Consider the following 23,217-nt stretch of genomic DNA (forward strand, 5'->3'; position numbering starts at 1 on the left):
TCAACGGATACATCTAATTATGTTTCAAGAATGAATTATACAAATGTTATAAAGACAATTGCATTAAAATATGAATGATTTTCATACTTAGGTATTTACTAAAAGAAAGATCACATTCAATCACTCAAAAGAGTGAAAACCCACTCAAAAGTTGTAAGAAGCAAAGATGAGAGATGCTTAATCTGCTCAGTAGGTCAGAAGAGAAAAGTCACTGTAAAAAAACATTTATTATTCGTGAGCATAGTTAAAATACCTGTAATTTGGTTTATGGTAAATGGTTGCCACCATCTCATCCTTGTTGCATTCGTCTTGGCATTTAAAGGCAAACTAACATATTCATGAGTTGAGTTGGAAAATGATGTGTAATCTAGTTCATGTAGCATTTCCCATGTAATTCCTGTGATGAAATTAATATTCTGTAGTGCAAATGTGCAATACAGTGATATTTTTAATAACACTACAATAGAGCTGTATTTCAGGAGCCAAACAAATACATTACGGTGCATTCACTACTCAACATGAGCAGAAATTGTTCGGATACAAATTTAACAAAGCATTGTTGTGCACACAGTGCTCTGATCATACGATTTTACCTCCATCAGTTGAATATTGCAGTAACAAACCATCTTCTCTTCTTTTAGCTGGCAAACAAGTGTGTGAACCATGTCCAATGATGGCATTATGTTGTACAAATCTAAATATTGAATGGACAGTATCTAGTTCTGTCAAATTAGCAATATAAAATGAAATGACAAGCGAGAAAAGATACGTATGATTATCACCCCCAGAAAGTTTTTCAGATTACTCTTCCAACAATGAATCTGTGATTGTATGAATAATAGAATCAGTGTATTAACATCTTCAAATTGGTTTATATACTAATTCTAATCGGCGGCCAATGACTGTCAACAATCTGACTTTGTGTGATAAAATAAACAAATTGATAATGATAATTTAACTAACGTAGCATCTCTCAAGTCAAGATCTTCAGTTTCAGCTTGTCGCGGTCCAACACCTTTGAATCCCATAGATTTTCCATCAACTAACACTCCACAATGTGTATCCATAATATGAGGTTCAATTGTTAACCAGTTACCAATGTGATCTCCAGCATTGAAATCATCTTTCAGATATTTCTACGTAAAAAAGTTTTGTCAAAATAGGCAAAGGCACATGCATTGATACATTACAATGTACTACATTTTACATAAAAAGTAGGAAAAGATCAATCACATAAGCCTGGTGCAGATAGTTATGCAATTAACTTTCATCACTGAATGGAAATATTACAGATTGAGACAAATTTTTAAGATGTATTCTTTCCTCTGAACTGTATTTAAAATTTGAGATTTGAAAAGTTAATATTTTGTTACCCATAACTTTTCAAGATACGGTAAATATTTGTTAAAAAATGAACAAAATTCTAAATTTATCACAAAAGATGCGAATGAATAAAATTAAATCTCACATGGTTTCTGTCAATATTTAGGTAACAATTGGGTCTTTCATATCCAAGGTCACATAAACATCTTCTCAGATCATAGTTAACTTTTCCAGTCTTAAACATATCATCCTGCGGAACTCCAACGCAATCACCATGACCTGAACATGCATCTGGACATGAAGGTCCAATAAAAAGACGATCAAGTGCCCATTTTACATCAGATTCCTCTTGATGAAATCTGAATCTGACAGGTCTGAAAAAATAAAATCGTATTCATCGGTAATTTATTCTCTGGTTACAACAATCTTGTAAGATGGAATGACGATACATTGATATTGTGAACATAAAAACACTTACTGGTCATATAAAGATGACGGTATCCATATAGTTTTTCTCCTCCAATCCTTACTTATAAAATGAGCTGATGGTTGCTCCATTTTCTTTCCAAAACAATCACGATCAGAAGGAATGCATTGTGGAACCAAGTATTGCCAAGTATCACCAAAATCAGTTGAATATTGAACGTGAACTGGTTGATGATTCTTTTGTACATTTTCACACAGAACCACAATCTTGAATGTGAATGTTTTCATTAAAAAATGGGAAAGATATAAATATGATGTAAAGTCAGATATTAAATTATGATAACTCAAGTCAAAGTAAGATGTAAATACATATATCAAGTATTTCTGAAATAGCTATTTGTTAGCAATATGACTTGAAAATGCTATGATTAAAAAATCATCTTATCAAGAAAATTAGATCTTGTTGATACAATGTCAAACAGGTTGAAATAAACTTTAGAAGAGAACTACACGAAACCAAAATGATCAGATATGAACTTGACACATTTATATCAATTCAATCAATAGCTCCACAATATGTATTCTCCGGCTATGGATATTAAATATTTTTGTACACAGACTGATCACATAATTTCCAACTGAATATACTTTGGAAATGAGCATTATTGGAGTTAACCACAGTGACAATTTTTTAAAACACTACTTACTGTATATTGCATCATGAAACCTTCTTCAGGAAAGAAGTCCTTTGTACTAACTGTAGTGTCCAGACCTGGTACTGTTCCAGCTAATATTACATTATCTCTTCCACAGAAACTATTTGGCTGAGTGTTATCATAAAATTGCCACATGTCTTTGTCACCTCTATCAACTAAGTTAAAATATTTATTTGTTTATATAAAGAAATTATTTGTTCGACTAAAAACCTTTTATACATCATTTTTGCGCCTTCATTTCAAACAAGGCTGTATACAAGCTGCCACTAATATGTGAAAACTACTAGTTTTTTGAAGGATTAAATTCATTCTGATCTAGTATTGCCAATTTATTACATTCTGGGTGAGGTGTTGTGCATTATTTATTATTTATGCCCACTCACGATTACTCATAGGTATAGCCAACTAGGTCATGGGCAGAGAATATGTTTATCGATAAATTATTTAACAAAAACAAACTTACACCACAGTCCTGCAGGCCCAATGTTTTCTACTACATTGAAATCATCACTCAGCATGACCCTAAACAATGATGATACTTCGTTTTAACCCAGCACAGTAAAAAAAATGACACATGCAAAAAATGTGTATTTATTCCTGAGATCAAATACAAAAAAGAACATGCGAAATAAACAAAACATGCAAAAACAAATCCATAATATTTCTGAAAGAAAATGTGTGCATTATATTGAAAGAAATTAGGGAAACTCCCATATATAGAAACATTATGGCAACAAAACAAATAAAAAAAGTCAAAGTGAAAAATTTATTGTCTAGATATTCCTGAAATGAACAGAATTGAAAAAAAAAATTCATTCTTAATTGAGAAACATTTTGATCATAAAAACAAAAATTCATGCACAATAGATAACAAATATAAAGCAAGGTCAAGCACTAAATGAGAATAAGTCTGTATTTTATTGAATGATAAATTATTCCAGTCACAATAGAACTTACTCTTCTCTTTTCCCACCAATTAATAGATTATCAATTGACCAATCTTCATGGTTGAGACCAGAATGTTTTGGCTGCCACCATCGGAATTGTGTACCAACTGCTTTTGCTGCCTCGGGTAACAGAATGTTTATAAAGCTGAATCAATAGGTTGAATTTAATTCATATGGAAACTATTTAAAACAATGAAAGTAAAAAAGAAACTGAAAATAATTTAGACAACTTTACACTAGTAATTAATAAGGTACATAGATAATATGAGCATAAAATAAAAAATGATGTGTCAAATTACTAAAAACATTATACCTGTTCTACTAGAAAGAAATTTCATAATAAAATTTTCTGGCCTATGTTGATCAAAAATCTTTTCTAATGTCGTTAGTAAAATATTATTATCCTTATATTAATTATAGCATGAATATTATATCTTTAATATACCTGGGTTTATTATGATTTTTGAAATAGAGTTCTGCAAGATTGTGCCAGACTGCTCCTCCATTTGTTGTGTAATCAACTAAAATACCATTGTTTCTTTCTTTCGGCAGAATGTTTGAACAACCAGTGCGATACATGAATTGTACAAAATCAGCTTTTGTTGTATTCAATTGTATTGTTTCAAGCAATCTACTGCAACCCTAAACAATCAATGGCTCAAAATCATTATTGCGCAATTACGATTAGGCCTGTTATATTTTGAGGTATGATAATAAAAAACTATTAATAATAAAATCGTTTTTTTTTTTCATTTTGATGTTTCTAATAGAAGTAGTTCAAAAAAGTTTTATTTTACCAGCTCTGTACAAGGAGGGAAGAAAACTGTAACGACCAAAAAGGAAATTCCATGTTACCCCAAAAAAGTGAAGTGAAGTATCATATCCAACTTCTCCGCATACTTCATCAATTTTAGCTCCAACTACTTTCGAAAACATAGACAATTTAGATTTCGAAATAAATATTTCTTTCAATTCTTTAGGCATCTGTTTGGTAGAAGTTTCACACATATGACCGGTCCATCCACTATCACAGCTAAAATTGAACATTAATTCACTTTATACCTTAATTTTCAATTTATGAAACCTGGCTAGGATTAGCTGGGACAGTCACAATTTTGACAAGCTATCCCAGCGTCCTGCCCAGTAGACTTAAATGTCCCGGTCATGCAGTATGACAGTCATAATTAGTTTTTTATTCAATATCAATAAAAACTTTTTTTTTTTTGGTTTGTTAGAAGTCCATTTTTCACTGATTTGAGACTCACTGAGAACTACCATATTGTTATGTCATAATTATTATATGTTTAATATGTCAATTTATCATCCAACATTAACTGTACTGTCGTTAAATAACTGTAATCGGCGAAAAGAATGGGCATGTTTTCCAATGATTTGAATATTAATACCATCTATACGAGTTGATATTACTAAGCTTAAGAAAAATCTTTTTCTATCACTTTACACAATAGAACAAACAATGCTCCTCATTAGAAAAATTGTATAATCTTCAATTCATCTTTTCCCTATGAAAATTTTCTCCTACTTTTCCATTTATCAAAAATTGATTGAAATAAATCTACATAAACATACATGCATCTGGAATGATGACAATGACCATGTCCACTGCAAGCTCCTGGACATTCAACTCCTCCTATATACACATTATCGATCGACAATAGTTTTGAATCTGCTTTCATCCTTTGCAACCATCTAAATCTTGTTGATGGAGACCATGCATGCTCTGAAATAATGTTGCAATGTTTATTCAATTGTTTATTGTTATGTTAATTTCGAACATGTACAGACACATTTAGTGGAACCTAATTTAGTTGAACATGATACAACCGGTGAGTAAAAATACATTATGGAAATATGACGAGCAAAATTCTGCAATTATCACAGAGATAATACAAAAAGCGGTTTCATATTTGGCAGATTTCAACAAGTTCAGTGGTATGCAATATTATATAGCATAATCAGTGATTTCCCCCACATCCCCCTACAGGGGTAAACTCCCACCCCACCTAATCTTGAGGTGTGACACCAAACTCTAGATTTCTAACTCGAATATAATTTCATTCGAATACCCAGAAGAATATACCAGTGCAGATGGCCAGTCAGATACATAAAACATTTTAAAATTTTATAAGTTTCAAATATTTTAATCGCTGATAGGAAAATATTAACCACCCCCTAAATTTAGGAACTCCATCCCCTGAATTGGGAAGCTGGAGAGCATACTAGGCGTAATTCGAAGGGTTTTACAGCGTGATACATTGAAAAGCACTGCATCCACATATAAAAGTGATGATTTTATACAATATTCAGCATATTTTAGTACTACACTGTAATGACCATACCCATCACAAACATTTCAGACATTAATTAAACCCGAATTAAAACTTAAAAACAAACTGAATAACCAAGAAATGCGCTAACCTATTACATATGTACTAACCAGGGATGGGAACAATGATTCTATTTCTATTCTCATCACTATCAGTAGCTGGATAAACATCAGAAAAATAAGAACTCCCTTGGTAGAAATAGGTGCATTCTGCATTGTTTGGATAACATGGTGGAACTAGTTGGAGCCATGTTTTACCTAAATCTATCGAATACTGCAACTCAATACCTGAAATGTATACAGAATGTAGAATCAGTAGTATCTAGATTGAATTTTAGTTTATTATTAAAATATAATAATAAATATGACTGGATAATGATAATTGTATTTTTTTCAACCTTCTTTTATGTAATGTTCCTATAAATAACTTGAAATTACAATACAAATGGTCAGTAGCATTTATAGTACAGACATATAGACCTATATTTATACCATTAAAATGTCCAGGATGTCAATAAAATCTAGTAGAAAATTTCAAATTGTAAAAATTGATAAATATAATTGAGCATTATATTTAATTACCTAAATAAAATTCAAATTAATTTTAAAATAAAAAAAAATTGATATTGAACAAACTAATTAATAATGACATTAGAACTTTCGATAAGATCTTACTTTCACAGTGATTGGATACAACTGGACAATTCATCTTTAAATTGAAACTGACAAAACTTCCTTGACCAACATGAACCCCATTTGTTGTAATGAAATTTGTATCACAATCTCTTCTATCAGTTCCGCTACTTCCAATTTCGACAAGGTCACATTTCGTTTTGTTAGAAGAAGATGATTTACAGCAACTGGTTCCAACGCTTGGCTGTATTTCTGATCCTGACATCTCAATCCAGTTGAAAGGAATGTAACTGAACGCAAAAGGTATGTTTCACATTTTGCACTATTTCAATAGCAATGGCTTGCTTACTCACGATTGATAAAATTTAAAATCTACAGAAATTACAGATATAGTACTAAAACAAAACAATAAGAGCAAAATTTTTACAGGCAAACATGTGGTTCCAAATATGTACCGGTACATCTAGTGATAAAATATTATCAGCATATACCAGGTTTGAAAACTATATCACTAACCTGCTAAAATCATCATCAATTTTCCTGTGGTGGTAACCAACGACAATGTTGTCAATTATAAAACCAAATTCATTTCCATTACTCAACATAGGTTGCCACCATCTCAATCTTGTTGCATTTGATCTTGCTCCTTCAGGTGCTTTTAGGACAACATTTTGAGTCTAGATTGACAATAAATCATATAATTATTAGAATACATTACAAAAAATAAACAATATAAGATGAATTGTAATTTGAACAAAGAAAAAGTTGAATATTCAAATCAAATACTATCCTGAACTTTTGAAATTCATTCTATATCTGTAATTAATCTCAACAAAATTGCAGTTCTAAATTTTTATATTTTGCACTAATTGAGTTTGAAATGAACCTGCTGACTTTTTTGATGTTTTTATAATTTAGAAGTCTTGAAGATGTGGTTTAGATACCTATACTTTCTGAAACTTCATTTTTTAATTAATTGTATGTAAGTTTTTATTTAGTTCAAATTTACTTCAAAATTATGGACGTAATAAAACCATAAATTATGATACCTCATTAATTTTTGCTGATAAAAATGGAAAACCTTCCAACTTTATCCATGTTATTCCACCATCAGTTGAGTATTGCAGATAAATGTATTCAGTTACTGGATGAATTTCCGCTATTTGTTCTGATATCATGAAAACATTATTCATTATGACAGACATCATTTGAGTGAGACAAAATTTCGAGCGAAAGGACAAAAATAAACACTAATTCGATCATATCAGCAGTTTTTGAATTTATTTTATTTGGAAAAAACTTGTTTTGAACCTTTTTGTCAGAAAATATTATGATTGATTCATGAATGGAAGTAATATAATATATGATTTGCCGAAAAGTTCTCCCGCTGTGCCTTGAAAGAGCATTATGACATCAAATTTGACCAATGCATTAGGTTTTAGTAATCTGACATAATTTTTTGTAAATTCCCTGTCAACGGTCTTAAATACACTATTACCTGTAGATTATTCAACTCCCTTATTATAAATGCCCTGTACTATAAGTAAAACTTAGGAATGAAGTCCATCCAGACAAAATACCTGAATTTCTCCCATTTATTGTATCCTCTTTGGATTCGTGAGTAAAGATCATGTAAAACTGGATGAACCTATAAAACATAAATACAATTGATGAATTTTTCGTTCATAGGCTCAAAAATAATGCTATTTTCTCGAACAAACAGTATTTCATATTGATAGTTTGAATCAAAAAACATCGGTTATCCTGATGAGCAATTATTACAATGGTGAATTATCACAATAGTGAATACAGCAGATGAAATATTTTATATTCAACGTATTTATATGATTTTTGCTTTAAACAAGGCTGTGCAAACACAGCTATTGCAAAAAAAAAGCAATTCCGATTCCACATTGCCTAACCTAATTTATTACACCATGGGTGAGGTGGTGGCCATGGGATTTAAACCCAATATTTTACCCTGCGATTCCATCATGGTCAAGTCCAACACTATTAACAACTTCAACAACACTCACCAAAATGATTGCAACCTGTTAGCTTTTTTTGTATACATGAAATACACATACTGGCATATACGAAGGCAAAAATAAAAATTAACAAAGCTTACTAACTTGATAATGAGATTTTTCCCTATTAAATAATCTTTAAAAACATAATGTTTTAAAACTTACTCTGCATTTCTCATGTCAATATCTTGTGTTTCAAGCATCCGAACTCCTGGTTTATTAACAATATAGCTCCATTGTCTTATTTCATCTTTTTCCTCACATTGTGTTGAGCGTCGAATAATATCTCCTCCAGACAAAGTTTTCCATTTTTCATTTTGAAATTCTGTGCAAATAGTGACAAATACATTTATTATTACTAAAATTATTTATATTTTTATAGTACCTATGTAATATCAATTTTAAAAAGATAAAAGGTGTTTTACCTTCAATGCCAATATTTTGGTGAACACCTAATCAATAAAACATCTGATGCCACTCAAATGTAATCCTAAACTTGGCTCTATTAAAAACTTATCCTACAGTGCAACAATATTGGAGAAAATATGTTTTAAAAAAATATAGTACAAAACATGACAATATTGTTTGTTGAAATGTTTTTTTTGTTAAATTGAGGCATATAACTTCACCAGTAATAGCAATGGAATGTCAATGATGAAAATAACCAGTGTTGGGAACGAGCTTCTGAACCCAGTCTGACAGCAAATTTTAAAGTTTGAGTACCCAGTCGAGACAAGTCAATACACCTCAGAGTCACTACAAATTCAAGTCACAAGGCAACTTTCAGTCATTGTAGATTTCATAAACAGCAATTTAGAAGAGCGTTAGTTACATTGGTCTACTTTAAGTAATTGCTGCCACAAGCCAGTGAATTTTTCAATTTTTCCAATATAGCAATAATCTTATTGGTAAATCGTATTTGGTTCATTATTTTTGCTTTTGAGGACTTAGTTGAAATGTTCTCTGTGTTCCAAGTTAAGTAGATAACTCAAGTCATTTTGAACGAATCTTTGAAAAAGACATCTGAAGTTGAGTCATTGACTCGAAGATTAACAATACAAAAAACGAGAATATCGGTCAGAGACCGAAGACTTATCGATCAAAAGTTAGGGGATCCCCCAAAACAGCGCTCTTACTCCATAGTGACATGTTGTGTTCCATCACTAATTAAATAATAACTCGCTATTTATACGACATAATTCATCCAAAATCAATAGGCTTCTGGTCCGAGATATGATAAATGCACATGCAAAATTTGGAGCAGATTCAACCACGCCTTCATAAGATATCGTGTGCATCTAACAGACAGACAGACAGATAAACAGACAAATACCTATCAACATACTTACCGATTAAAATCGATAAGTAATCACTCACCAGGCTTGTTAAAAGTTTCTATAAAATAGGTCGGTGTTGCTAAATTCAAATCACAGCAAGTTGGTCCTGTGAATCCACTATCACAAATACATTTATTTCCCTCATTAGTGCAAACACCATGTCCATTGCACATTTGATCACATCCAGGTCCGATATAAACATCATCTATTCCCCATGTCACTGCACTCGCTGCTGCAAATGCATCAGCATAAAACCCTTGATACCATCGGAATCTGACAGATCTGTGAAAATCCAGTAAAATTTTAATGTGGAGCATGACTTTGTATAGAATATAATAGCATACAGAGGAGATCTGACAATAAATAATATGCCTATCGAAACAATATGTAAACATCTAAAATCAATTTCAAATGGTTGCAAAATTAAACATATTTTTTGCAAATGTGTAAAATGTTGGTGAGAATATAATAAGTTTCGCACCCACACAAATCTTTACTCAATGGAATTGTATATCTTTTCCATCCTGGATGAGTTCCAGGGTAATAAATAGAAGAAGGGTAGAATTTGTCTGAACAGCCACTTGGTAATGGTTCATTCCCATGACAAGATGATCGTAAAAGGGACCAAGTTATTCCATGATCTGTTGAATATTCAAGTTGGACTCCATGCAAGGAAGAACTTGCAGCTGAACATCCAACTGCAATCTAAAAAGTTTGAAAAATATTGATTCTCAGACCGAAAAATCGATAACTAGTTATTTCATTTCGAATAAAAAGATGAGGTCGAAGAGGTCACTGATCACATTTTATATATAATAAAATCAATCTATTTAAAAATTTACAAGAATGCTAAAAGCAAAAACAAAGAGTCCTTAATTACAAGCAGAAAAAATACTGATGGAAGAGTTAGGGCAAGCAATGATGTGCTAAGATCTATCTATATAATATGTATCACTGCATTTTGTAAAAACGTAACCACATGGCGCATCCCCGCATTTCGTCCGGTTACCAGTCCACGTTGAGTATGAGATTAGTTAGCTACTTATTTGTTTCAGATGCATTGACAGCTCAAAGATTGCAAATGAGAAATACTCCTACCTTGAATTGTAAAACATAATTTTCTGCAATACACAAATCTTTTGTAGTAACAGAATGTTGGCCAACAATAGAATGGTTTACTGCAGCAGCTTTTGCATCAGATTTACAAAAATCTACAATCGTATCATTTGTTTCTAACAACCAATTTTTATTGAGCTCATTCCTGTCAAAACCATCTTCCAAAAAGTGGGCTTCACATCCAGACTCATGGCCGCCAATAAATAAGTTATCTATTGCCCAAACATCTCTATCTGCTTCAAATATCGAAGATGCTAAAAAGTGATTAAAAACACTGTTACTTATAGCATAAAGACAAGATTCTTGTGTTTCATATCGATTTCATTATCTAAATAGCTTATTGGAACTAATATTTCAAATCATTTTCTGAAATTTACGAAACTTTTTTTTATCTTTATCTTCGATATACTCTCTAAAGTTTGAATCAAAATTTAATAACCCCTTCAAAGTCAAATTCAGAAAAGAAATAATTTGTATCTAAATGAAGTATTTGAATGGCATAAACATACAAGTGAGACATAATTGAATCAATAAAATAAATATACAAACAAAACAATACGAACCATATTGTCAAAAACATGTAATTTCTATTTAAAATAAATTATGAAGAGTAATACACATACCAGCTCCTGCATTGGCTTGCCAAATTCTGAAAGTAACAGCTTCGTGTCGAGCATAATCAGGCAAAGCAATATGAACAAAGTTTCTTGATTTTTCATCAGCAACCTTTCCATATAACTTATGAATAGTTGACCAGGATATTCCCCCATTTTTGCTACTTTGTATTATCAACGTACTGGTAGGATTTACTGCTAAAATGAAATATTTCAATATGTATTTAATTAGTCAAGAAGTTAATCTTATATAAATTGTAATTTATAGAAATAAAAGTTAATAAAAGTCAAAAAGTGACCTAGTTCAATATAAGTCAGCTGTAAAAATCTGAACCCCAAAGTTAGATAAAGAAAAAAAAATGAAACTAACAAACAAAATGAAACAAAAAATGAAGCAAAAACAAAAAAAAAGAAAACTAACAAAATTAGAGACAGTATATGAACCACAACTTGATATACTGTAAATTAAAATTCTGCCAACCCCTCAGGTATGATTGTACTCAAGTTGAGAACTTTCTGGTCTAGTTACTGGTGAAAGTGTGATACAGGCATATCCGAGCACTGTGTTCTTCCGCAAATACTCTTCTGAAGTAACATGCTGAGAGACAGTAACTTAACAGTACATCTAGTACTTCTAATTATTTTAGAATTACTAATGAATTCTCACCTTTTCCAATATATGTTACATGAAACTGCATATATTTAGTGTCAGTCGTGTTCATAGGTGTAGTACTTATCATACGGATTCCTGCAGAACCCATCTGAATGTTCTCTTCATTTACAATTATATCAGAGGTAGACTCCGAATCTTGACCAACTATCAAAGAATACTTGTCTGGAACAAGAACAAACGTTTGAATATCTCAATGAAATGTACATTAAAAATACGTGTTGTTCCAAATAACTTTTTGAACAAGAATATACTAGAAGATTGCTGGCACTTTAGCTGTTACATATTGGCAATCTAGACTTGTATCTAGCTGAGCGGCCCGAGTTTTAAATACGATTAATTTTTTTTTCCTTGGTTTAACATACTGAACACCAACTCACTTTCACTGGTCCATGGTTCATCAAATGTGTCCATTAGTTCAGGTGACAAACTCACAGATGGTTGGCAATATGAAAGTTTATTGTAACCAGGATCACAACTTTGAAATATAAGGTAAATACATAGTAGACCCAGAGTTTGGCACAAAATAAATTGTTCTATAGGTACAAAAATTATGAATTTGCACTTCTTATTTTTGGACTGTTCAAGGAACCAAGATAATAAAGCTAAATATGGAAGAAAATTCGACAATATTTCTATGAGGCTTCAAATAAGCTTGACACTTTGTATATATATCATGCTGTTCTATCCTAGTGAAACGCTGTTCGGCTGAAGTTCTAGATATTAGGTCATTTATATATGTCACAGATTTAAATTTGCAGACCCCATGTAATTAATGACCTTCTGGGTGTGTGTACTAAAAATCATTGAATGCTGCTTAATTAAAACAATGTTGGACATATTCATGATTCTTGTAAAGATAATGTAGTTAAGGTACATAAATACATATTTCATCTACTTTAAGTTAATAAAATTGTGCATACATGCAACTGGCTTCAGCGTTTTCTCGGCTAGGCCAACATCTGCCATGTCCATTACACATCCAAGGACAGTCATTTCCTAGATATACGTTATCTATTCCCCAACATGACGAACCCTCCGTGAAATAATATTGAATCCAGCGGAAACGAATCTTAGGAGAACTGAAGAAAAAGGGGAACTTTTTTTGTATAGTTTAATTTGAAAATTATGTCGACAGATACAGCAGGGGCTTGCTTTCCAGCATTTATGAATATGTGTCATAGATGAAAAATCACAAATTGTTTATCTGAATAAAATAATTATCATTTGTAAAACTTATTTTGATTACTGAATTAAACAATAGTTGTTGGCTCGTATACCATGATAAATTGGAATTAATACCTTGAAAATAATAGTTCAAAACATTATTTTTTCAATACAAAAATTTTCTACGGTATAGAAATTGAAGTTTGAGAACTGCCATCATTGAGAAGAAAAGGAAGCAATAACTCATATCAATATCTCAACAATCTGTTAAGGCTTTAAAATACTTGAAAAACATATATTTCTGACCTCAAATTAAACATTCCCAATTATTTGGCGTGAAGAGCTAATCACCATTGAAAACAAAGAGTGATGTCCAGTAAAAATAGATTAAATATTATCAGACCCCTTTATACCTTGTTAATGACTCAGGAAGAGATATTGTTCGTCTTGTCCACTTTTGATGAAGTCCAGCATAAAATAAAGTTCCAAAACCATGGTCACAACCAGAAGATGTACCTGCAAAAAATATAATAGAAACATTAATATTGTAATATAATTTACTTAAATTCAAAATTTTGAATTATGTTGATTGCTGTATAAAATGCACCAAATCTAAATTTGTATGTTGGTAATAACAAATTGATTTTTTCAAATTGTAGTGCTGAATTTTGTGTCAGCAATACCACAATTTGTACTTGTCAAAAAAATATTGAAGTTGTTTCAAGTTTTGTATTTGAACCAACAATAAAATGTCTAAATCTAAAATAATTCCAAATATAATTAGGAACCACATAAAAATACAGATATATAGGTACATCCAAATAGACTTCAATGATTACAAAACTATAAATCATATCAAAGCTGAAATAATTGAACGAATTTTAAACTTACTAGGAATACATGAAGGAATAACAAGTTGCCAAGATAATCCCATATTAGTTGAATATTCCAGGCTCAAAACATCATTTGCTGGGTTATGTCCTTGACAACTCATTATCAAATCAAATTGAAGAAAACTTCCAGAGTGAAGATGAAAATCCCATGTTTCAACAACCCCTGTAAATGGTCAAATGTTTAATAGAAAATATAACTAAAAAAGTGTGTGAAGGTGCTGAATAAAGCTGCTATTAATCACATCAATCTACATGAGTTTTCAGGTTTGAATTCAGTAACATTACAATTAATTCAGAGAAGATTGCTGGACTCTCAGCCATTACTGGTTCGTGTAGAAGCATTTGCTTACGACTTTCTCCCCCATTGAAGTCCATGCATACAGAACGATTCACTGGTTGCCATACCCAGCCTGAACTGGTGATCGAAAAAGAGTTTGTAGATCACTGTATGATTAGGCTATTTTTTGAGCTTTTTTCTCCAAGATGAATATGAAAATCCTATCTTACTTTACTCACCACTTGCGGATGATATAATCAAAGCATGTTTGCCCTTGTCACTAGTTCCATCACAGTGAATGAAATTCCCAATTCTTTCTCCTCTAATTTTGTACCAATATCTATCAGATAAAAAACCACTTTCGAAATTGTCGGAAAATCCTTCGGGAAGAAGATCAGGAACGCCAATGAAAATATCATCTAGTGCCCACTGTGATCTGTGCTCTTCTGTAGATATGTATTTGAAGTTTGAAGTGGTAAAATATCATAAAAAACAGAACTTTGAATTTAGTTGATTCCTAAACAAGAGAGCAATGCTCAAATATATGAACACGAAGGTCAAAACAAAGTAGTCTAAATCTTTTAGAGTACTAGTAGTCTTACCACAAGATTGCTGAAATGCAATCACAGAACCATGACACAATGCAAATTTTTATGACGTTATCGCACAAAAATTTAAATAGAAAAACGAGTTCCATATCTAAAAAAAAATAGCCTTCTAGGGACAACAATAATCTTCAACCACTGAAATTTTCAAAGCAATTCAGTAGTTGTATCATGTGAAAACTGATTTTTTTACAACAACAAGAAGACAAATACAAGACGATCCATTGGTCTACTTCGTGTCCAATTACATATTACTACTACTCCATTTTAAAAAAACATGATACGAATGGAAAAAAGAGAAATCTTAAAATTTGCATTACCTTTTTCACGCAGTGGTTGCCACCATCTGAATGATGTTGACAGTGTCTTAGCTCGGAACGGAATATCAGCAGTAACTTTTTCACTCCGTGAACTGTAGGCATCGAAACTGAGTTCCTATAAAAGTATGAACAATGACCTCATTCAAATAACTAAAATAGCATAGCAAAAATGTATCGAAAACAATATAAATATTATATCCTACATTTAAAATATGTCATAATAAATGGTTCCGATTTCTGATGTGGCAAATGAAATACCACTGACTAACTACAGCTTGCAATAATATTTATTAGTAATCGATTTGCAAAACTTCCTTTGTTTCACACAAATAATACATTAAGTAGACTTCAGCTGTTAAAATATCAGTATTGTACTTTCGATTTCTCAAGTTCAACCATGCTTAGCTTTTTCACCTTTCAGTGTGTGTTTAAGACACGTATACAAGTCAAACTTAATCCTACATCTATATAAAAAATATAAAAATTAAATAAGAAATTAAGTTATTTACCTTGATCAAATTCCAAGATATTCCATTATCATTAGAATATTGTAATAAAACAGCTTCATCTCTGTGCTCTGGTGCAAGACATGTTTCTGAATCATCAATACTTCCTATTCTCAAGTAAAACTGAATCAATCTAAAGTAAATCAAATAATGAATTGAATAATAATCATCATATTTATTGCATTATTGTATTTCACTACAACATACCTAATTCCTCTTGTATCCATGCTTACAGTTTCAGCCTTTCTAGTTCCTTTTCCTCCAAAACATAATGATCGTCCTTCAAAAACGTTTTCACAAATATTCTCATCTTCAACCCCATTGAAATAAGTGCTCATTAATTTTAATAATGATGCAGATTTCTTTTTATGTTCACATCCACTGCCAAGAATGTTTTTCCACCATTTATTTTGTATTGATGTTGATGTAAAATGATCCCAGAATGATGTCAATGGTGCAGTATTTAACATACAACTTTCTGTGGGAATGTTTAAGAAAATAATATTATGGTATTTGTAAGAAGGTGTGTTTGTTTTTGTGTCAAACTATACTATTTTGTCAAAAGCTTCAATAATCACACATTATAACACATCACATGTAAGTATAAAACAAAAACTGTTAAAGTAAAAGGATGCAAAGCATTTTTCTTAATCAATTGTCCCTAATTTTATCATTTTGTTGTATTCAAAAAAATTCTATAGTTAATTTGGTAGGTGACCGTACATTTGAACCCACGTACATTTGAACCCATGTGTATATCCACGGGTTCAATCTATATGCGGGTGCTAAAACCCATGGGTCAGGGTTAGTGTGGGTTCAACTATCTGAAAAATAAAAAAAATTCCATAGATGCAATAGCATACAGGTGCAATTGCCATGGGTTCAAATGTACGTTGGTTCAAATGTAATGGAACCAATTTGGTATGCTCACTCACTAGACTAACATTACACTTGTTTAAACAAGTATAAAATATACCATTACAAAACGCTTTAAGGAAAATCCCATTATGCAGAGACTTTGCTTCAAAAATTCGAATTATACCTCCAATAAATCCTGGATCACAAATGCACATCTGTTCAGAATCGAATCCTATTGTACAGGTCCCATGACCAGAACATTGTACCGGGCAACTCGGACCTATATGAATATATCGGACAGCCCAAGTTGGGGGAAGATTATCAGAAGTTAAGTTGACAGGAACATGTTGCCACAGACGCAGTCGAACTGACCTGTAACAACAAAATTAAGACTAGTATAACAATATTATGTATCAACTTCATGAATAGATCAAAAGATGTTGGAAAGTATCAGAAGATATAAAATGTTGACATGAATACGTTGTTACCAATACTAAAATTAAACTGGAATATTGGATTGAGGCTGAAATTACATTACTATGTTTTGAATCATTATCATACTTGTTGACTAAAAAGAGAATTGTTATATAAAATATAAATACTTCAAATACAACTTTTTTTAATTCTGGTGTTTTTCACCAGTACTCATTCCTTAACTCATTCCTCCACATTAACGAAACGAAAAGAATATAGAATATATTCTAATCAAAGAGATGACAAATAATTTTAGTAAATCTAGTGCCTTTGAAGTAAATTTAGAGTAAGAAAATCTGTTTTAAAACATTAGCAGAATCCTATTCACCAAAACATCATGAATGATAGTAACACACCATTTTTTATAAACTGGCGAAACTCTCACTTTGTGAGAAAAAACCTACGTTGCAGCAATTCTCTCAGGAACTGAAATAATAATTCTTTTCCATTGGGGAAATTCCCCTTGGTGATAAATTGATGCTTCAGTAAGCTCTCTGGCAACTCCAGTGCAATCATGAGCAGAAAATTTATCGATTGGATTTTTTATCATCATCTGTGATCTAGGTCTTCCGTTAGGGTAACAAGCTCTTTTCAGTAGATCCCAGGAATAACCTTCATCATGACTGTATTCTAATCTTACTGGATATATCCATGAAAAATTTCTTGAGCATCCGATATTGATCTGAACAAAAATGTCATCAATTTTAGTGCTTAATTCGAACATTGAATACAATTACATTTGTATAGTGAACTACATTTTAATCCCACATTTTGTGTGCCGTTTTTTTTTGTAAATTGTAGAATACAACTAAGATAACCAATAAGGTAAGCTCTAACTTCAAATCAATTTTTTTTTCAAATCGATTATTTCAAAATTTTTGAAATGTAAACAATATATTGATAAGACTACAAATCAAATGTATAGTTATAAAAGCATAACTGGACATTTATGGAATGTTATGGAAAATACAAGTTACCTAATTTTACACATGATGTCAAAGATAGTTGTATCAAAAGCTTTTTTTATCAATAATGATGCTGATTTGTATATGAAAATATTTTGTTTTCTTAAAATTTTCAGATTCATTGATTCAAAAATATACAAACATTGAATCAAACAAATTTGAACATTCAAATCATTTGATCTGACTAAGAAAATCCCAGAGTCAATTCTAAATCCGATACATCAAAGTATAATATATTAACAATAAGTTACAGCATAAAATTTTATGCTATATGGTTTTATACCTCCAAAAAAATAGTTTATTTTTGTTATCAACAATTTCTTTTATATACATTAAATTATGATCAAAAATCGATTTCATTACTTCAAATTGAATTGTATCTCCTGCTCTTAACATTAGTTCATCAGTAACTGCAAATCTGTCTCCTTTTAGTTTGTTGAACACATAAGAATTGGTTCGCGGATCACAAAAATCTTCTTCATTTCCATCGTTAGACAAAAGTATGAATGCTCTGGGCTAAGAAAAACAGATTTTTACACACACAGTATGAATATTAGTAGAAAATAGAGCATGATGCTCAAATAGCTTATTAACACAAAGCAACCGTAAAAGGCGAGTGCAAGAATATAAAGATATTAAAAATTTTCTACTATGCAATTCAAGAGTCCTGCTGCACACTAACAATGTAATAGGAATTAAGGAAAGATTGGGAGTTAGTCTCGCGCAACCTCTACTGATAGTTAAAAATATTCATTGCACATTTTTGAAATAACACTTTACTAAAGTTGCTTAGCAACTTACCATAGCTTTTCTGTAGTCTACTATTGATCTTCTACTACTAATTTTCAAATGATCAACATGGATCGATTCATCGTCAGAAAGCATTGGTTCACCGACAATTATATTTGTGATTGACCACTCATCCCGGTCAGATCCCTGGACAAGAAAACGAGAAAATTTTAGGATTACAATCAAATTTTAGTAAAACTGTAGTTCATAATCAAATATTTCTTACTTCATTCTTAGGTTGCCACCATTGAAATCGAGTTTGCTTTGTTCTGGCTTCTGCAGGAATATCTCTATGAACATATTTTGGAACTAGATACTCATTAAAGTATAGTTCATCAAGAAGATGCCAAGTCACTCCTCCATTATTTGAATATTGTAGAAGAACACCTACATTATAACATGAAAGTAAATAAAATTAAAACATAGTGACTTGAATATAACTATATATAAAACAATCAACATACCGTTTGCTCTTTCTGTTGGAACTTTACAATTCCCTCCACCAATTCTGATGTAAAACTGTATCTGTCCCCCGAGACTTGTATCAAGATCTGGTGTTGACAATTTTCTTACTCCAGCCTGGTAATACAAAACATAATCATCAGAGTATTATCAGAGACTAGCTACCCATGCATCATCTATGGGTTTGTGCTGGTGAATATGTATGCATGGATAAGAGGAACACACAGATAAAGACAAAAATCTAAACACACGTACTAAAATGATTTCTGAACACATAATTTTTTTTTTTGGCAGGAAGTCTGACATTGATGAGAAGCTAATCAGTTTTTTATTATCATTTTAATTTAGTGAATTTGTACATTAGACAAGGTAGACTTACCTTATAATTTTTAATGAATAGGATTTTGAACATTCTTAATGAAATATTTAATTAGACAATTATACGAACCTTGTGGAAATGCATATAAAAACCAGATGACATTGGCCCACATCCTGCTTTGTCTACAGCACTTGACGCAACTGATCCTCCGAGTAAATTCCATCCAGTTTTATACAATCGATGGACGTCATTGAACACTTCATTTATTCCTGAAGGTAGCTGACTCCGTGACAAGCAAGAAGGTCCTTGAGAATCAGCATTACATCTAAAAATTCAAGTTTCAAATAAATGAACTTTATTTCACTAGACACAAAATAACAACCAGTCAATATACTACACTATTTATTTGAGTATAACACGCACTCGTGTATAACGTTTTTCACTCCTCAGCTCGGACCAAGGAAGGAAAGGAACAACAGAGTATTATAGAGGATTCAAAAAACATCAAATCGATAGAACATATTGTGATTGCTTAAACTGAAAAAGGCAAATTAAATCTATTATATCAATTTTATCCAGTTAAACGTACATGCATTTTCCATTCCTGCATCTTCCTCTATTTCTACAATGCATCGAACAAGCAGGTCCCATGTAAACATGATTCAAAGCCCAAACAGAATTCGATTTTTCATTTTGAACAACACGCAATCGTAAACTTGATGACCTACAAAGTGTGAATAGAAAATGTGGCTTAGAATTCATCAATGAAAACAAAATAGAGTTACAGTAATTCAAATTGTACTTTTACCTCATTGAAAACATACCCCATTTTGAAATATTTGAAATGAAGCAATCTACCAACTTATAGTTACACCCCAAATTTTGGGTATGGGGTTAATTAGCCAGGGATTTGTTTTAAGATGCATGAACTTGATGATGGAAAGAGGCCGTAAACGACGATTGATTACAACCATTCCACAGCACCGAAGAGTCTAGCAACCTCTTGCAGGATTTGAACCTGCGAACCTACACAGGGTAATCAGAGATGTGAGGGTAATCATATTTCTAATGCTTAGCATGAAATACAATTCAGAAAAGTTTCATTTAAAGTTTATTAAAGTTTTATAAATAGAATATACATTATGATACCATGTATTTTCTGGCATTGGTACTGTAGCTGTTCTCCATGTATTATATTCGCTGATATGATATACAGAAGCTGAATGATAGCTATCTTCATTAGTTGAACCTGGTAAGTTCTCCTGCATAATAAAGATTGTTCAAATGCAATGAATGTAGTAAGTTGAACTATGGTATGATCTATCTGAGAAAAAGTTGAAATCACTACAAATAAACTTTACACTAACCTCCAACACTAGATGCCAAGTAACTCCTTCATCTTTGGAATATTGTAATAAAACTTCGTGATTCTGATCTTGTATATCATTATTTGAAGGATTTAAACTACATCCAAGATTAATATCGGCTTCTAAAACATAACCTTCCGATGTTTCCATTGTCTGTGTTTCAGCGTATCTCAATGTATCAATATACTGGGACGGTTGTGGAGAAAACCTTAAATTATTTTCAATTAATTACTTATATACTTATGACAATTTATTCCCCATACGCACATACTTATTTGGCACAAATATACTTATTTGGCACAGTTTTGTCATATACAGAACTTCACCCAAAGTATTCAGCGGTAGCATTTTGCTAAATCAATGATTGTAATAAGAATTTCCAACTACACAATGTTTTTATTAGAGATACAAAAAAATTTCGTCAATCTTCAAATGAATATGTGTACACTTTATATCTTGTACAACAAGATTAATGCAATCACGAACAATGCCAAATTTTACTGGTAAAAAATTGGTTTAATATAATTTTACAAAACAATATAATTGATTCGATTCTCACACTTACAGAAGTATGTTTGTTCCATTGCATTGGTTTGTGAGTAACCCAGTATGAAAACTAACAGAAGCATGGTAAATTTTCTGATAATTTTCAGCAGTACTAAAGATAGATTTGTACAAGTCACTGGTTAAAATAACATCATCTAATGCCCAGACTGCTTTTCCTTGTCGGTTTTCATTGGGTTGCCACCATCGAATTTGAAGCCCAGGAACAGATGCTTCATGTGGTAGAGGTATTGATACAACCCTGTAAACAGAGGGAATTAAGAATATGTAATATTTGCTTGAGCTTGCTGGAATGAACAATGCCCAATGTTAATTCTACAAAATACCAAAATTTATTTTTTGATACACAAATTACCCTTATTAAGTCATAAGGACGTGAAAATATCACACACTGCATCAAAATACAATACTGAGACTGAGATTCTACTTCAGTGGTTCCCAACCCAGCACAAAGAAGTTCAAAGGGGGCCGCGACACAAAACTAATAATTGATCATTAGGCGACATCGTTTGCATAATTTCCCTTTAAAATTCTCCGTTATGGCGCGCACCGCAGTTTCATCACCTAACTAGGTTATTTGCGATCACTGGGTGTATTTATTTTCTTGTGCATGAATTGTTTGATCATAATGAAATTTGGAATCCACCAATCAAAATAGTTTGCTGGTAGGTCGTCTAACCTGCAGACGGGCGATTTTACTACACTGCGAGATAACCTTCGCTATCGCATTATAGACGCAAAATCCCACATGTAAATTCCTAATGCCCAAAATACGAAAATTGAACGACAGTTACGTTGCCTTTACCAAAGTAACTTGAGATGATAGAGAATGTGTTCAATGCCTGTATTACTCGTATGTAATGAGCAGTGAATCATTAAGCCCATCTAAACTCCAAAAGTGAAGTGACAAAAATCCTACGCAGGTAAAAGACGATGACATTCGTTTCTGCTTGTTCAATTTGTCACAATCTATTTGTGCGAATCTGGTTTTTCTGATCTTGTTAGCATCAGAACTGTCTCAAGGTTGACAGTGACATTCATCTGGATATATCAAAGATGGTGCCTAATATCAGAATCCCAAGCGCAAGATTCTCATTGATTGTATACTAAAAAGCTTGGCCTTTCTTGTCTGTGGTTTGTTTTCGCATTCCATAAAAGGTTGTAAAAACAATACGATCCAACACGTTTAGTTTTTGGAATGGCGTACAGGGGGCCACGATAGCAAAAAGGCGCCGCAAGGGGGCCACGAACCATAAAAGGTTGAGAACCACCGTTCTACCTCATCTCTACTACTGAATTCATAAAAAAAATAACCTGGTTTTTCTCTCAGCATCAAATGGAATAACTTCCATAAGATTCCAGGTCACGCCATGATTAGTTGTATAATGAACTAAGATTCCATCACCAGGAACTTGAGGTGATTGACATGTACCAACACTTGAGTGTCGTCCCATCAGTATAGCAAATTGTAGATACCTGGTTACAATTAATGAAA

General features: G+C 31.9%; 1 protein-coding gene across 2 annotated transcripts in view; it reads right to left on the reverse strand.

The window, feature by feature from the left end:
- Positions 1 to 23,217, reverse strand: part of LOC120338879 (reelin-like) — a 36,524-nt gene that overhangs the window by 4,484 nt on the left and 8,823 nt on the right. Inside the window, exons 17-58 of one of the 2 annotated variants that reach the window (XM_078115878.1) lie at positions 23,037 to 23,198; positions 21,724 to 21,963; positions 21,159 to 21,366; positions 20,941 to 21,053; positions 20,381 to 20,515; positions 19,921 to 20,116; positions 19,475 to 19,589; positions 19,237 to 19,397; positions 19,023 to 19,157; positions 18,585 to 18,737; positions 17,661 to 17,938; positions 16,967 to 17,154; positions 16,132 to 16,402; positions 15,928 to 16,057; positions 15,419 to 15,533; positions 14,733 to 14,939; positions 14,215 to 14,379; positions 13,737 to 13,839; positions 13,080 to 13,238; positions 12,537 to 12,634; positions 12,154 to 12,321; positions 11,496 to 11,681; positions 10,855 to 11,126; positions 10,238 to 10,461; positions 9,797 to 10,038; positions 8,585 to 8,744; positions 7,973 to 8,040; positions 7,442 to 7,560; positions 6,909 to 7,069; positions 6,435 to 6,682; positions 5,871 to 6,047; positions 5,003 to 5,153; positions 4,268 to 4,445; positions 3,858 to 4,054; positions 3,423 to 3,557; positions 2,929 to 2,987; positions 2,457 to 2,620; positions 1,802 to 2,016; positions 1,469 to 1,697; positions 964 to 1,136; positions 594 to 694; positions 254 to 397 (exon numbers count right to left, since the gene is read on the reverse strand). In XM_078115878.1, coding sequence (XP_077972004.1) covers positions 254 to 397; positions 594 to 694; positions 964 to 1,136; positions 1,469 to 1,697; positions 1,802 to 2,016; positions 2,457 to 2,620; positions 2,929 to 2,987; positions 3,423 to 3,557; positions 3,858 to 4,054; positions 4,268 to 4,445; positions 5,003 to 5,153; positions 5,871 to 6,047; positions 6,435 to 6,682; positions 6,909 to 7,069; positions 7,442 to 7,560; positions 7,973 to 8,040; positions 8,585 to 8,744; positions 9,797 to 10,038; positions 10,238 to 10,461; positions 10,855 to 11,126; positions 11,496 to 11,681; positions 12,154 to 12,321; positions 12,537 to 12,634; positions 13,080 to 13,238; positions 13,737 to 13,839; positions 14,215 to 14,379; positions 14,733 to 14,939; positions 15,419 to 15,533; positions 15,928 to 16,057; positions 16,132 to 16,402; positions 16,967 to 17,154; positions 17,661 to 17,938; positions 18,585 to 18,737; positions 19,023 to 19,157; positions 19,237 to 19,397; positions 19,475 to 19,589; positions 19,921 to 20,116; positions 20,381 to 20,515; positions 20,941 to 21,053; positions 21,159 to 21,366; positions 21,724 to 21,963; positions 23,037 to 23,198 — 7,103 coding nt within the window. Of the gene's footprint in view, positions 1 to 253; positions 398 to 593; positions 695 to 963; positions 1,137 to 1,468; positions 1,698 to 1,801; positions 2,017 to 2,456; positions 2,621 to 2,928; positions 2,988 to 3,422; positions 3,558 to 3,857; positions 4,055 to 4,267; positions 4,446 to 5,002; positions 5,154 to 5,870; positions 6,048 to 6,434; positions 6,683 to 6,908; positions 7,070 to 7,441; positions 7,561 to 7,972; positions 8,041 to 8,584; positions 8,745 to 9,796; positions 10,039 to 10,237; positions 10,462 to 10,854; positions 11,127 to 11,495; positions 11,685 to 12,153; positions 12,322 to 12,536; positions 12,635 to 13,079; positions 13,239 to 13,736; positions 13,840 to 14,214; positions 14,380 to 14,732; positions 14,940 to 15,418; positions 15,534 to 15,927; positions 16,058 to 16,131; positions 16,403 to 16,966; positions 17,155 to 17,660; positions 17,939 to 18,584; positions 18,738 to 19,022; positions 19,158 to 19,236; positions 19,398 to 19,474; positions 19,590 to 19,920; positions 20,117 to 20,380; positions 20,516 to 20,940; positions 21,054 to 21,158; positions 21,367 to 21,723; positions 21,964 to 23,036; positions 23,199 to 23,217 lie in introns of both variants that reach the window. The other variant, XM_078115877.1, reaches the window with a different exon arrangement.

This window comes from Styela clava, chromosome 9, assembly GCF_964204865.1.
Source record: "Styela clava chromosome 9, kaStyClav1.hap1.2, whole genome shotgun sequence".
Taxonomy (NCBI): Eukaryota; Metazoa; Chordata; class Ascidiacea; order Stolidobranchia; family Styelidae; genus Styela; species Styela clava.